The sequence below is a fragment of the Tyto alba genome, unplaced genomic scaffold (assembly GCF_018691265.1).
Source record: "Tyto alba isolate M040663 unplaced genomic scaffold, T.alba_DEE_v4.0 Super-Scaffold_7, whole genome shotgun sequence".
NCBI classification, from domain to species: Eukaryota; Metazoa; Chordata; class Aves; order Strigiformes; family Tytonidae; genus Tyto; species Tyto alba.
Window position 1 is genome coordinate 43,209,366 of NW_024881328.1, and position 15,126 is coordinate 43,224,491.

At 56.4% G+C, this 15,126-nt stretch overlaps 1 protein-coding gene across 4 annotated transcripts in view; it reads left to right on the plus strand.

The window, feature by feature from the left end:
* COL18A1 (collagen type XVIII alpha 1 chain) overlaps window positions 1-15,126 on the plus strand; it is a 41,342-nt gene that overhangs the window by 1,402 nt on the left and 24,814 nt on the right. The window contains exon 1 of one of the 4 annotated variants that reach the window (XM_042784024.1): window positions 4,651-4,675. The exons of 1 other annotated variant lie outside the window; for it this stretch is intronic. In XM_042784024.1, the coding sequence (XP_042639958.1) occupies window positions 4,666-4,675 (10 nt within the window). In that variant the 5' untranslated portion in view covers window positions 4,651-4,665. Of the gene's footprint in view, window positions 1-4,650; window positions 4,676-13,141; window positions 13,185-13,652; window positions 13,704-15,126 lie in introns of those variants that run through there. 2 more of the 4 variants (XM_042784023.1, XM_042784022.1) reach the window with 2 other exon arrangements.

Sequence of the window (15,126 nt, forward strand, 5' to 3'; positions counted from 1 at the left end):
TGGTGAACTTTACCTCCCCGCCGGGGAAGTTTCCTCCCGGCTGCCAGGCCGGTTGAAAGTCCTCCTCCCCTTGCAGCCGGTCTCTGGATGCGTGCCCAGCGCGAGGCAGCAGAGAGACACGGGGAGCCCCCCACCCCGCTTGCAGCCCCTGAACCCCGTTTGCGAAAGCGCCTGAGCTGCAAGCGACGATCCAAAACCGGGCGAGGGTGGTTCTCCTCCGGGGTGACGTTCTGGTTGTCTTCTGCTTGCGCTGAGCGTTGCCAGCACGTTACAAGGCACGGCTCGCGCCCCTCTCCGTCATCGCAGGCTGGGTGAGACGTGTTGGTAAGTGGCTGCCCCAGGTACGGGCAAGCTGGAAGTCAGACAGGCAGCGGGCCGTGAAATCGGTGGATTATTTACTGGAGGAAGGCTTCGTGTCATCTAGGAACAGCTCGGGCAGGGCTGCGCGGAGGCTGGCTTCGCTGGCGGCTGGGTCACGTCGCGGTGGAGAAGAGAGTGGCCTGGGCAGCGGGGATGCCCAGCGCTCCCAGAGCGTGTCTGGGAACACTCGGAGAAGCTCTCGGAGTGCCCCCCCGGCTGGGTTTATGATGGGTTTATGGTGTGGGTGCCTCCCCGGGGACCGTGGGAACAAAGCTCCCCTTGAAGGTTATCAGCAATGGGAACATCATTATGATGTGAAATCCTGAATTGACTATTTTAGGGCCCTGGAGATGGTCCAGCACAGTCAGACTGAGCTGGAGGGCCGGGAGCTGGTTTAACAGCGGTTACTCAGAGCTATTCAAGCCCTTTCCACCCGCCTCGTCACCGGTGTCCGGGCTTCTGGCACGGCACTTGGCACTCAGGGCTGGCCAGGACCCTTTGACGTGCTGAAGCTGCGTCCCCCCACCTTTGAGCAGCCGCACTGGAGGCCCCCAAAGAGGTTTCACATGGCGTGCAGAGGGGTTAAACGTCAGGGGAGCACGCCGGCGCCCGGCGCCGGTCACCGCTGGCAGGGAGGTGCCCGTTTCACCCAGCTGACTTGGCCGTCTCCCAAAGGCAGGCTGCAAATCGGGTTTTAAAAGAATTTACAAGGGGGTTGGTGTGGCTTTTTTTCTTTTTTTTTTTCTTTTTTTTTTTTTTTTTTCCTTCCCTTGGTACAATGTCCAAGGACTGCAGGGCCTGTTCTGCCAGCCCTCCTTTGTGATGGCTCCTGGGGAATGTTTGCTCTGAAGGCTGTCCTGGCATGGAGATAACCTTTCTGTTTATCTGCCTGCCTTGCAAATTTGGGGGCTTAGCTGCCTGAAGCTGGTCTTACCTCTTATCAATGGATCTCTGGGATTCCTCAGCAAGGGCACGTAGCCACAGAGGGGATGGGGATGCTGCAGGGATGCTGCTGTGGGTCCAGTCCAGAGGCACATGTAGGGCTCATGCCAGGGGCAGCAGCCCAGGCGGGGTCAGACACCGGGGAAATCCCTGTTCCCAGGAGGGGAGGCTGCCCTGGGACAGGACCCCGGAGATGGGGGATCCCCACAAGTAGGGCTTTACAAAGCTGGCCAGGGTCACCCCAGTCTGGTGGTGGGGATGGCTACGTGAGACAGCCTGGCTTTATTCATCTTCTCTTGCACTGAGTTTCCCTGCATTGATTCGGGGCTGGAGTGGGCTGGTACATCAAGGTCTTGGCTGCTGCTGATAAGGATGCAGGCAGCACCTGGGAAGTCAAGCTGCCTCCTCCTGCTGTTAAATATAGCAGGTGCCCGAGCACCTTGCTGCCGGCGTAGAGGTTTGTGCTTGATTTTATTTCAATCTTCAGTGGCTCGTTGGTCTCAATGGCTGGGATTCCTTGCAAGCACGTGCCTTCAAAGATGAAACAGGTGCCATGCAAAGCGATTTACAGCCTGTGACATAACTGCTTTGGCATTGGCACCTGGGGATTTTTGACAGGTGGGTGGGAGCTTTCACAAACATTATTTTAAGAATTTCTTCTAAAGACTAGGAGAAGGGCTATGGGGAATCGGCTACCGGCAACGCTCCCCGGTGTGGGTTTGGTTTGGGGAGAGTTGGCACCTCTCAGCTCCGCCAGCATCGTTTGGCTGCTGAAGCCACTGGAATAGGCTGGAGCAACTGGTGAGGATGCTGTGCTTGGGAGGCTCTGTGGGCTTTTCAACTCCTTATCAGCTGGCGGGACTTCTGTTTGCAAAACTTTATCAGGGCTGCCGCTCTCTGCCATGGGAGCTGGTGAGGAGGGAGAGCTGCCCCAGGCTGCCGGCAGCTGGAAGGAGCCAAGCCTGCAGCCTTTTCAGCTCTGTGCCTGGACTCAGTCCATTTACAGCATCCTTCTCCCAGAGCTCTGACGTGATTTTAAGTTTCCATGTGGGGAAAGGGAGCCGCTCAGTTTTCTCCAGGCCCTGTGTGGCTGTGGGTGCCTGGGAGCTCCCTCCCTGCTGGCACATGTCCCCGGGAGGACGGAGAGCCGAGCTGCTTTTCCCTGTGGCTGCTGGAAGATCCTGCACACACACTACCAGATCCTGGAGAAGTGGGGGTTTTGCTCCCAATAGCAGCCTCTTTGTGACATTGCTTCTTATTTATTTTGGCCTGCAGCTGGAATAACCTCGTCTTGCAGTGTTTATGTCGATGCAATTTGGGTGCTGTTAAATAGCTAACCTTGAACACTTAAGAGAAGAACAGATGAACACGTTTTGCAATCCCGTTTCAAGCGTTGTCACAAGGCTTAAAAAAAAAAAAAAAAGAAAAAAAGGAAAAAAAGCAAAGCAGACAACTGTGCTGCTGGGAAAGAGTCTTTTCGAGTCTTTTCTGTAGTGTGGGGGTGTCACTGCTCCTTTTTAAGGAGGCAGGAGCTTGTGAGGCAGGGACAGAGCGTGGGGCGTGAGGGCTGATCTGAAGCTGCATTCTCCAGTGAGCGCGGAGCCTGCAGAGGATGCTGAGGATGCGGGTGTACAGGTGACTTGGCCACCACGGTTTGCAAATCAGCCTCCTGGGCAGCCTGCGGGGTGTTGTTTGGCGGAGCTGGGGTCTGTCCTCCATCCTTTGGGATAGTGAGGGAGGGCTGTTCTCACCCCAGCTTGTGCCATGGGATGCCACTGTTGTGTCCTCCAGCACACCTGGGGCTTGTTGCAGCAGCTCTGGGAGGAAGCTCCCAGGCACGTGGGGCAACCTACTCTTCTACACAAGCCCAAAGTATCTCACCCTCATGTGTCTGCAGTCTTACTAATTTACCTGCTCTTTGGGGGGTAAATAACAGAACGGTTTGGGTTGGAAGGGACCTTAAAGATGATCCAGTCCCACCCCCCCTGCCCCGGGCAGGGCCCCCTTCCCCCAGCCCAGGGGGCTCCCAGCCCCGTCCAACCTGGCCTTGAACCCTTCCAGGGAGGGGGCAGCCACAGCTTCTCTGAGCACCCTGTCCCTGTGTCTCACCACCCTCATTGTAAAAAAAAAATTATTTTTTATGTCCAATTTAAACCTACCATCTTTGTTTAAAACCACTGCCCCTTGTCCTCTGACTACAGGCCCTGGTCTATCTTTCTTATAAGTCCCCTTATATACTGAAAGGCCGCTCAAAGGTCTCCCCGGAGCCTTCTCTTCTCCAGGCTGACCCCCCCCAACTCTCTCAGCCCGGCCCCCCAGGGGAGCTGCTCCAGCCCCCCCAGCATCTCCGTGGCCTCCTCTGGCCCCGCTCGAGCAGCTCCGTGTCCTTCTGCTGTTGGGGGCCCCCGAGCTGGACACGGTGCTTCAGGGAGGTCTTATAAGAGTGGAGCAGAAGGGGAAAATCCCCTTCCTTGACCTGCTGGCCATGCTTTCTGCCTTGCTCCTGCTCTGGTTTGTGGTCCTGGTTTGGGCTACCCTGCCATGGACATATCCTCTTCCTTCCAAGCACTGCCTAGAGGGTGAGGATCTGGGGTTCCTGTTGCCCCACCGTGTGGGAAACGCCATGGACCGTGCTGGGGTGCGACTCAACGGTGCGTCCTCCCTGCGTGGGAGTCTTGCCTACACCTTGCTGCTCCTGCTGTTGTCGGATGTGTGCAGTGCCAGCTTCTCTCCTGCACCAGTCTGCTCTGTGGCAACTGTTGGGGATGATGGTCTAAGCCCTGAAATAACAATCCCAGCGAGTACGCTGTGTCTCTTCCAAACTCTGATAGTTTACCAAGAAAAGAATTAATTCTGGCGTTTCAGGAGAGAGTTCAAAGCGCTGAAGGAGACATCTGGGATTAAGGATCGGATGTGTATCAGCAGCCCAGAGGTATGGGATTAATAAAGCATTTTAATGATCTTCTAGCGTATCTGATGACATTTGAGAAAGCACTGGAGATGAATCCTTTCCAAGAGCGCCCTGCACACATCCCTGGCTGTGTATGCAGCCTGGAGGCAGCATCTTCTGCAACAAATCGGGGGGGACAAGTGCTGGGCTCCACCTCATCGCTCCATCTCTGCCGTCTGTGGGGTGATCTCACCAGCCCTCCTGTCCTCCAGCCAGCCTCCTCATCCGTTGGGTACCAATGTGTGGAGCAGCGGCTCTGCTGCCCTCCGGGAAGATGTGCCCTGTTGTGCTGAGAGCTGGTGCTCATAGGAGGCACTGATGGGTGGGAGGTGGTGAAGAAACCTGCAACGGTGTTGGCTGGTACTAAATCCCCTCGAATATGAGGGAGTGGGAGAAAGTCCCTGACTTTGTGGATGGAAGAAGGTATGTGGTAGCAGCACATGTGTGTTTTTTGGCTTTTAATGCGGGACTCGATTAGCGTAGAGAGCTCGTTGCCAAGGATATAATTGAAGCAAGGAGCTGAACGGGATTAGAAAATGGTTTGGACATTTGTACAGCTAGCGGGGGCTTCCGGGATTGCCTTAATGTGGGTTTGGAGCCACTGGGAGAGGTGTGGGAGCGGAGGCATGGGGAGAGCTGGAGCGAGCTCGAGGGCAAAGATGGGTCATGTTGGGTGGGAGCGAGCAAAGAGCAGAGAGGGAAGGGTGCGGTGGGGGGAAAACCAGTGGAACCTGGGAAACTCGTGGCTGATACACTCCGGGTGCTGTTCATCCAGATTTGGGTTAATGCAGAGTTTCTCAGACGCTCGTGAGGCTGTCTCCTGTGCTCAGAAAGCTCAGCTCCGCAATTAATGAGCGAGAAGCCTTCGTTAAAGAGAAAGCCATGGGGTATCTTGTTGTGATGTTGCAGCCTTGATGTCCCGCATCCCTCCCGGTCACCGGGAGCAGGGTTGCCTGTGGGGTGGGTGGCAGCTTGGTGGCACAGCTGGTGGGTTGCCTCAGTGGTGCTGGGCATGTTTGCCAGCTCTGCCTGTGTGATTGCACGTCTCGGCGTCGTTGGGTGTGTTTTCTATTCCTTGTCTCAATTTCCTTCCTTTCTAGCCTGTGCGAGAGCGGACCACGGGCCAAAAAATCTCAACGGCCTTGAGGCATGAGCCTCAATAAACCATTTGGGGGTGAGGGGATGGTTCCTGCAAGCTAAAGGTGGGGTGACTTTTGCCTCCCAGCAAGTGCTGGGGGCTTGGGAGGGGAGCAGGCTTCCCCTCCCTGGGGCTGTGGGATGGGGCTGCTCCAGGGACAAGGCTCCAGAGCCTTGCTGTGCTCGCAGCTCTGACCGGCAGCGCAGTTTGGCAGGAGCATCCCCGGCACCGGGGGCTTTCTCAGCAAGCAACATCTGGTTCGGAACACCCCGTGTCTGCTGGTTTTCAGTTGAAAAGGTTGCTTTTGTGGAATTTTTATTGCTTTTTTTGGCATCGCCTCCCAACCCTTTTCTAAGACGGGAATTGGTCATTAGTGGATTTTATTGTATTTTTATTTTATTCCCAAGCTTGATCTGCTGGTTTCCTCCTCCCAGGGGACTGGAAGATCTGGCTGTTCCTCTGACCCTGTCCCCAGCTTGGGGTGGGAATAGCATCCAGGGCACCTGGAATCTGCAGCTCGTCAGCCCAGCATCACCATCCCCGTGCTCTTCCCACCATCACCACTGGTGTAAATGCCTGTCAGCCCAACAGCCCTTGAAGCTATCTCTGATTTTATAATTAATAAGCAAGCCGCCTGCCTTCCCTCCAGTAAACACTGTAGTCAAACAAATTTAGTCTTTTCCACCCTCCTCGTTAGTCCGTAACTTAAAATTGAGTTGGGGATTGTTGACTTTTGGATAAACGGCACCTTTCTGATAACCCCAGATAAGCTGGTGGTGCTCGCTGGCTGCACGCCGTGGGTGGTGTCCTGGGTCCCGTCCGCTTTCCCTCCGGCCCAGCGGCGTTCCCGGCCGAGGCAGCGCCGCGCTGGGGTGCGTCTCCCGGGGAGGTGGGTCAAGGAGGTCCAACCTCTGATGGGTGCGCGAGGCTTTGGCCATCGCTCCTGGTGCCAGGTCCCAGGCCACCACTGCGGCCGGGGGGGGGGGGCGCAGATCAAGGGTTTCGTGTTTGTTCTGGTTACAACAGGCTCTAGTTTATTAAACGGGCGGCGATGTGGGATGGGGGGGGGGAAGGCAAGGGGTTGCTGAAAGCCCAGGGGCTTCTCTTCCCAGTGCTGATGCGGGACCTGCACCTCTGGTGAGATGGGTGGTGCTGGGGTGTTTTGTGTTCTGCCGTGCCTGCCAGCAGCGGGATTAGCAGGGTCCCCAGGGGAGGGGTGACGTGGAGCCCCCTCCCAAGCGCCTCTGGTCGGGGCTGGAGGGGAGATGAACGCGAGTCAGAGTAGCAAGGCACCCAGCAATGTGTTAAGGTGAAGTTGAAACATCATCATCTTGTCTTACTCTAAACCAGATCCCCAGGGTGGGAAGGCATCTTTTCGGCTTGGTCCTTCCCCTCTGGCCCCAGAATGCTCTCCAGAGGGGCTGGGACCCTCATTTTGGGGAAACCTCAGCCCCCCGCTGGGTGTGGATGGAGACCCTGGGCTCAGCCTCGGTGGCGAGCACTCACGTGGCCTGGGGGTGGTGGTCACTCCCGAGGCTCCTTGCCAAACCCCAGCATGGGCTCATCTCCCTGCTCCCTCCTGTCAGTCAGTGTCTTCTGTGATGAACAGGGGGGGGCTGGCGCCGGGCTCTGCCTCACCCCATGGCTCCATCTCTTCTCTGCCATCTATGGGGTGCTCTCACCAGCCCTCCTGTCCTCCACCCACACTCCCCAGCCCCTGGGTACCAACGTGCGTGGGGCAGCGTTGCAGCTGCCCTCCAGGAAGATGTACATCATCTTGCTGAGAGCCAGCGCTCGCAGGAGGCACTGATGGGTGGGAGATGGCATAGAAGAGATCTGCAATGATTTTGACTGGTACTGAGTCCCCTTGAATATCACAGAGCAGGAGAAAGTCCCCACAGCTCTGCGGATGGGGGAAGATGTGTGGCAGCAGCACGTGTGGGTTTTTGGCTTTTAATGCAGGACTCGATTAACCGGTTGTTACTTTTGCAGCTGCTTCAGGAACCTCTGTGCCTGGGGCTTGCTTGGGGACATCTCCAGCCCTCCAGGCCCCGGGGGCATCCCTGGGGGCGTGGGGAAGCCCGTGGCTGGACCTTCAGGAGCGAGTGCCACAGCCCCACGGTGAGCCGGGAGCGCGGCAGTCACAGGGCCCACTCCTGGCAGAAGGGCGAGCTGTCCCTGCGCGTCCCCATCCTGTGACTGCACTCGGGATGGCATCTTGCCTGCCAAAGCCACCGGAGGCCAGGTTAGGCATTTGCTCTCTGAATGGCTTTTTGCAGGGACGACTCTCGCATCCTGCGATGCCCCTGGGGTAGGGGACACGTCAGGGTGAGCCGCTGTCCTCTGGGTGACCTGTCCCAGATTTCCTCGGGGTGGGTGGCAAAGGGGAAAGCTGGGGGGGGGGGGGGGGGGGGGGGGGGTGTTGACATCAGGAAGAGAAAAGATGCCCGGAGGGAGGTTTCTCACCTCTCCCCACCAGTTAACCAGGGCACCAGCTGATAAAAACATGGGGCTTTTTCATTTCACCAAGCTATTATATCTACTTGGTGGGGAGGTGGAGATGTCAGGCCATGAAGGTGGAGGATGTGGAGGAGTCCTGGCATTGCGCACGGTACCCAGTGGGTTGGGGTGGGCTCTCCGTCAACGTTACTCAGCACAGGAGGCAGAAAATGTTCGGCGTGGGGCATACCCTGCAGCCACTTGGTAGCTTGAGCAAGGGATGCCACTCGCTGAGGTCAATGTTTGATCTCAAAGGGACTTCTCAGGGCCGGGCGGGAGGTTGTGGTAGCTGTAGTGTGGTCCCCCTCCCAGCTGGGATGCAGGAGGGTGCTGGGTTCAATCCAGCGTTGGGGCTGAGGGGCAGAGATGCTGCTCGCAACCAAGGGGACGACGGGGCTCCTCGTGGCACCCTGCGGGGCTGGGATGCCACCCTGGGTCCAGCCGGCCACCGGCTTCGGCTGCCATTGGCGGCTCCTTCCCTCCCTTCTCCTTGGGCTCAGCCGAAAGAGTTAACGAAACCATTTGAGAGGGGCCCCCAGAGGCAACTGCTGGAGGTAATAATCTTCTTTCGGCTCTTTTTTCTTTTCCCCTGCTAATTGCGGAGTTGACATCGTCCCCTCTCATGAAAGGCTCTTTTGTCCGCTGAGTTTCTGGGCAAAGCCCAGGCTTGGCAGCAGGTTGCAAGACCCGGGTCCGTCTCCTGCACATCCCTCTCCGACAGCAGGTAGTGAAATGGCTCTTTCAGCGACAGTGATGTCCCTCCCTCCCTGGCTTCCACCTAAAAAAAAAAAAAAAACAAAAAAACAAACCAAACCCAAAACCTACAAAACCCCCTTCTTTTAGCCAACGGCGCCTGATTTTTGCCCTGCTTCCACCTTGCGAGCGGAGGGAAAGGTCAGCCAGTCTAGACGCTAATCCGTCAAGTTGTATTTCTTTGCCCACGGGTGCCCTAGCAACAGGATTAATGCAGCGGGGTGAGGCGGACGTTGGCTGGGTCCCGCTCCGTCCCGGGCCGGTGTCCGGATGCGTGCTGCTCCGCCTGGCTGGGCAGGGGGGGAGAGGTGGGCTGCGCTCCCTGCGCCCACCCCAGGCTCTGCCGGCAGCTCCCGCTGCTTAGCTTCTGTCCAGCAGCAGGAAAATTCAGGAGACGGGTGATAAAACGGGTGATAAAACACCTTACGGGTATTTTGGCTTGCCCGCATCCAGCCGGGGATGGGTGGGGGGGTGGTGAAGCATCTCTGCCCCCCGGACTGACACCAAGCCTGGTTTGGGGAGCACACTGGGGTGCTCCGTGGCTGGGTGCAGCGCACCCAGTTGTACCAGCTTCACCACGACCGCGCTGGGACCTCAGGACAGCCCGTGTAAATCTGATCCTCGCCGTGGAAACAGGTCTCCCAGCGCATCCCCTGCATCCCGGTACTTGGTTCTCCCAGTGCTCTGGCTGTGCTAAGTCGCTGTGCAGGGGTTGCTGTGAAGCTGCCGGCACCCCTCTGGCCGTGGGGTGCCACTGATGTGGGGTGGCCCGATGAACCTCAGTCGCACAAACACCAGTAAAATTCCATTTGCTCCGGTAGGGAGGAAAAATGTTTCCCATTTCTTTCATTTTCCTGTTTAATCCTGTTGCTGTTCGATCTCTGGACGACACCGGTTTGCTCCTGAGTGTTGCTGGCGATGCTTCACCCTGTGCCTGGGTTCAGGGCTGCAGCATTTGGCACCCGAACACCCGATGGCTGGTACCCCCCGTGGGTACCGCAAGGTGCTGGTGGGCGCCGCGCAGCCAGAGCCAGCCATGGGACCCCCCCACAGGGGACAGGGCAGCTGCCCGCTGATAACATTGTCCCATTTTAATCTTTTAAGCCTTTCCTCTGCCTTCCCCGCGGCCCCTTCCGGGCTTTCTCCTGCCCTCTTTTCCTTGCAGAGGGGCCAGCGAGCATTTCCCCCGCGAACCACGCAAGCCTTCGTCCCTTCCTTGCTATTCCCCGTTGTGCCCCGATATTCCCAAAAAGGGGGGGGTCCAAAGCAACCAAAAGCGGTTTAAAGAACAAAATCTGGCTTTCATCTTCACTCTGCAGCTTTGTCACCGCTCTGGCCAAGTAAAGTGATGGAGCCAGGTACCGACACGACCCTGGTAGCTCCTCCAGGCTTCAGCATCCTCAAAAGCGGGGTGCTGGTCCAGCGGCGGGGCTCACCCCCACCCCGAGGTGCTGGAGCCTCCATGCTCCGGCTGCCGGCTTCCCTTTCTGCAAGTGGCCACACGCTTTAATTAGGAGAGGGGCTGGCGGGGCTCCAGGGTTGTGAGAAGGGGGGGTTTGTTCCCCACAAAGCCCGGCCAAGCGCTGAGGGGACAGGCTGGAACTTGCCCGGAGTCCTGCAGTGTAGCTCCTCCTGACTACATTTTTTATTTTTATTTTTTTTTTCTGCAGCTGGGAAGGGTTTAAGTGGGGTTTTAAAAGCAGTTTCTTTTCTCTTGGGTGCTTAAAACAACAACAACTAAAAACCCAACCCAGCGAAACACAGCCGTGACGCTGCAAGGAAGGAAAGATGTTGCTCTTTGCTGATTTATGGGGCTTTTTTTATCTTTACAGGTCACTGCTAGCATTTGTGGAATTGGCCTTGCTGCAGGAAAAACTGGTTTCCAGCTTTCCCGTTAGGAAGAAACTTCTGTGATCGTGTAATTGAAATGCAGAAGAAAAAAAAAAAAAAAAAATCCCAGAGCAGCTGGTTGTGGTGCTCATAGCTGGGTCCTTTGGCGGCTGCGTGTGTCCTCTGATTTGCTCTGTCCTTGGCTGTGCTGCCTGCAGCCCATGGCAGAAAAAAAAAAGTGCATTTTTTTTCCCCTTTTTCTGGTCTTTCTGGCTCGTGCACCAGCCTGCAAAAGCCAAAAAAAAAAAAAAAATATCTACATTTTGACCATAGGAGTGTTTTAATCCATTTTGAGGCAGTTTCCAGTTTTTTTATCACCTTATCTGAGCTGGTGCTGGCACTGGGCTGGACTCCTGGTAGGCTGGGGAGATTGGGACCGTGACTCCCCCATCCCGTAAAATGAGAAGCGATGGGTCGGACTCAGCCCCATTTCAACCCCCTTGCAGAAGGCAGCAGGGGCTCACCCCGGGGGTCCAGGGTCCTCGGGAATGCCTGAGCTTTTAGGAGGGAAGGAAAACCATGCCTCTGTGGGATTCTTTAATTTTTTGCAGTTCCCTCTCTGCTGCCAGGCTGAGAAAGGATGCACCGCGTAGGCTTGGATATTTGGGAGGTGAATACATTTTCATCTGGATTGGCGACGGATACTGCTCACTTGGCATGTGGGGAAAGACCCCCTGCTATTCGGGGCACCTTGAACCCCAAGTGTGGCCATCGGGAGCAAAACCATCCCAAACAGCTTTTTTTTGGGGGGGATGACTAAAAGGAGGTCCCCGAATGACGTACCCCGTGAGGCTCGCCCAGCCTTTTTAGCCCGCCCCCCCTTTGAACCCTGTGGTATGTGAATTTTTGCTGGTGTCAGAGGGTTGGTGGCAGCAAAATCCCTCTGGTTAAAGGGTGGGAATACCAGTGTGTGCAGCTTGGGATAATTACCAGTTGTCAGCAAAACAATAGTGGCATTGTAGGGCAGGAGCAAAGGGAAAGGGCCCCGTCTTGAGCATAATGTTACTTTTCTATTTAGGTTGCCATAGTCTTTGCTGAGAAATGGCCCTATTCTCTCTAATCCTCCTCTTCAGGCATGCCTGCTGGGGTTTTTGTGTGTTTTTTTTAACCCTTATCATCCCAGAAAACAGCTTGAGGGGACTCATCTCCATGGCGCTGGGCCGCATCGGCTGGTGGCAGCGTGCCCGTGGGCTGGTGGCAGCACGCCCGTGGGCTGGCCAGCTCTTCTTTGGGATGCCGATGCTGGGGACATGGCATTGTCCCCGTGCTCAGGAGGGGGCAAATCCGCTCCTGAATGCAAGCAGGAACCCAATTTACACCCATCCTTGTTCTTGACACCTGTCGCGTTATAGATGATAAGCTCTGGTGCACTGTTTTATTGATGTTGTATTTTGCTTTAAAACCAAGAGATTTGTTGAAAAAGGGAATAATTGGTCAACTGATGGCTTTTGGTCCCCATCTCCTGCTTGTGCTGGCAACAAGATCTCTCGCCTGGCTTGTTTGGTTGTTAGTTGGAAAGGGATGACGTTTTTTCTGGCCTCATCCAGGACCCGTTGGCTTTCCCCAGTGCTGAATGAAACTAAGATACCTTCTCTCCACTTGCATGGAGCAGCAAAGTAGCCACCGACAACATCGATCTGTTTGACCCCTTTAATGTCTGTCTCCAGCAGTGCTTGGACTTTTTCAAAAGATCTAAATTTTGCTGCTTAAATACTTTCTGTGCCAGTGGAGACACAGGCTATCATCCTGGCAGGGAGTGGGGGATTTCGGCCTTGGCTGACATCAGGTTGTCATCGCCCAACTTAATGTCAAGGCATTCAACTGATTTGTTTTTTTCTTTAGCACTGGGACATGTGCAGCCGGGTAGATTCAAGGGCCAGACGACACTTTCCCTCTTTAAGTGGCCCCTCATCCAGGCTGCTAACGAAGGCATTAAATAGTTTTGACCCTAGCGTTCACCCCCAAAGGGTCTGCTGGGCGACTCACCCCCTTGTATCCCCACTTTGGGGGACCAAAAGCTGTGGCGAGGTCTGGCACGGTCCCCGTCAGACAACCCTGGGATGGGGTACAATGGGATGCAATGCCAAAGCAGGACGGCCAAGGTCGGCTGCCTGGTGCAGAGGAAACTTTGGAAAGAGCAGGGAAATGATGCCAAAGTTAGCAGCACAGGCGAACTATTGTCTGAGGAGTGCAGAGAGGTGGAAGGACCACGGAGCGAACGAGGCATCTTATTACGAGCGCAGCCGGGGGCTTCGAGAGGATCCAAGCTAAACAAAGTCCCCTGCGCCGCAGGAGGGCAGCGCTGACAAGTCCGAGGCTGGTTGGATGAGCTGGAGATTGTAGCTGAAGTCCAAAACCAAAAACCCCTCCCAGGCCCTTCTTTTCCATTCCCTAGCAAAATACTGTTTCTCGCCACCTGGTCCCGCAGTGACCGCACGAGCTTGGACTTTGTTTGCTGCGAGCCATGCTGAGGATGAGGTTAATGAACTGCCGGGTGGGTTTTCCTTGCTGTAAAGCTGCGGAGAGGCTCCGTAAAAGCATCCACAAGCTGCGGCAGTTGCCTCTTGCAGCAGCACGGACCAGCTTGCACCCGGCATCCCCAGCTTGTGGCGGATGCAGGATGGATGCTGTACCGCTCCATCGTAGCTTCAGGTACTACTTTGATTGGCAGCTCTTCTGTGTTTTGTATGGTGAATTTTTTTTTGTTGTTGTTGTTTGGTTGGTTTTTTTTGGTTTTGTTTTTTCTTGTTTTTAAGCTGTGCAGGTGTTTTCCTCTGCACTGAAGTCCTCAAAAACATCTAGGAGTGGGCAAGTCCGAGGTTTTTTCATGCAGCCTTCAAAGCTGGTGCGGGGTTACCCTCCGGCAGCGCTTCTTTGCCATCAGCAGCTCAACATCCTAGCACGGTGCAGCATGCAAGCACGGTTGAGGGGCGGGCAGGGTGTCCCCCGGGACTTTGCCCAGCCCTCTCTGCGGCTGGGAATATGCTCGTGGGAGTCATGTCCTGATGTTTTGGACTTTGTTGGTTTCTCAGCTGCGCGATGCTGGAAGACTTTGAGCTCTGAGGAGGCACACCCCGCCTGGGTAGCTTGTTCTCTTCCCGGCTTTGCTTTGTGCAGATGAGCAGTTTGTGATGGCATCGAGTCGGCTCATAAACCCTCCATCCCAACCGGGTGCGTTGGCCTCCCTTGTATTTCTAGATAAATAGGTGCCTGGGAATAGGGACGCGCTCCCCAGCCGCAGACCCGCTCAGTCCCTCGCAGTGCTGGGAACCGACCCCCATCTCCGATAACCGGGATAGCCCCCCCCTCTCCCCCCCCCCCCCCCCAGGATTGGTGCTCCCGGGCGCTGCCAGAGCCCCTTTGGCTGCGTGCTGGGACAGGAATGCCAGGAACGCGATTGAAATTCGGGGCTTCCTGGGAGTGTGGCTCCCAGGCTGAGCCGGAGCCTTGGGGGGGGGGGGGTGGTGAAGAAGGGGGCGAGTCTTCCCCCTCCAAGGAGCAATTAGTCTGCAAGGTGATTTATTAACGCGGCGGAGAGTGAGTGAGGGGGTCACATTCCTTCGCTCGCCTCCCCTCACCTTATCTCCAGGCTGTCGGTCGGCGAGGAGGGAGGCGAGTGATGGGAAGCAGAACCGGTGGCCCCTGTGGAGGCAGGGTGGGGTGGGGGGGGAACACCAGTGGTGGGGCTGGGGGGCTACAGGTCACACCAAGCTCACCTTGCATTTTAAAGACCTCCTTGCACTCTTAAAGACCTCCCTTGTGTTCGGCTTGCTCCGGAGGTTGATGGCCCCTATCCACCATCCATCCCCTGGAGTGGCCAGGGGACCTGGCGAGGTGGCTAAAGTCACCCCAGCCCCAGTTCCCTGCCACCGCTGCCTCGTCCTCCTGCCCATGCGGATGGGGAAAAGGGGGATCAAAGCATCTCTTGGCTGTTGCCTTCTCCAGTTCGGGGCTCCCGGTCTTCACTGGAGGGTAACAACTTACAAGGCAAATCCAAGATGCCTTTGGTGAGACCTGCCCCTTGGCACGCCGTTCCCCGGGGGCTCGACCCCCATGGGTATTTTTAGCCACACTTGGAAGGAGGGCTGTTTGCTTTGCGCTTTGCTTGCCCTGCCCGTTGCCATTGCCTGCATAATTTCCCATGCTGGCTGACAATAATACTCCTTAGATGGGTAGGATGGACGTCACGGCGCACCGAGTGCCTCTGCTCAGTTCAGGATGCAGGTAACGGTGGGGGGGGTCTGAGCACGGCTGCCCTTCTTTCCCCCCTGGGGGTTATTTGATGGCTCCCCGAGGCAGTCGTGACATTTTCACGGTTTATCTTATCGAGGAATTTTCTGGGAGGATGTTTCTGGCTCTAACCGTGAGTAAATGTTTAGGAACGCTGCGGTCCCCGGGGGCTCGGCGGTGTTGCGCAGAGAGAGGCGGGGGGGGGGGGGAAACGCTGGCCCGGAGGCAGGTCCCAGCAAACTGGCACCTGCATCATTTTGGGGGCCACGATGGGTGCTGCCACTCATGCCAGCTCGGCCCCCCATGCATCCTTGTCCCCAGCCCCTGCCTTCCCGTCTCCCTGGCTGAGCACCCATGCGTGGGC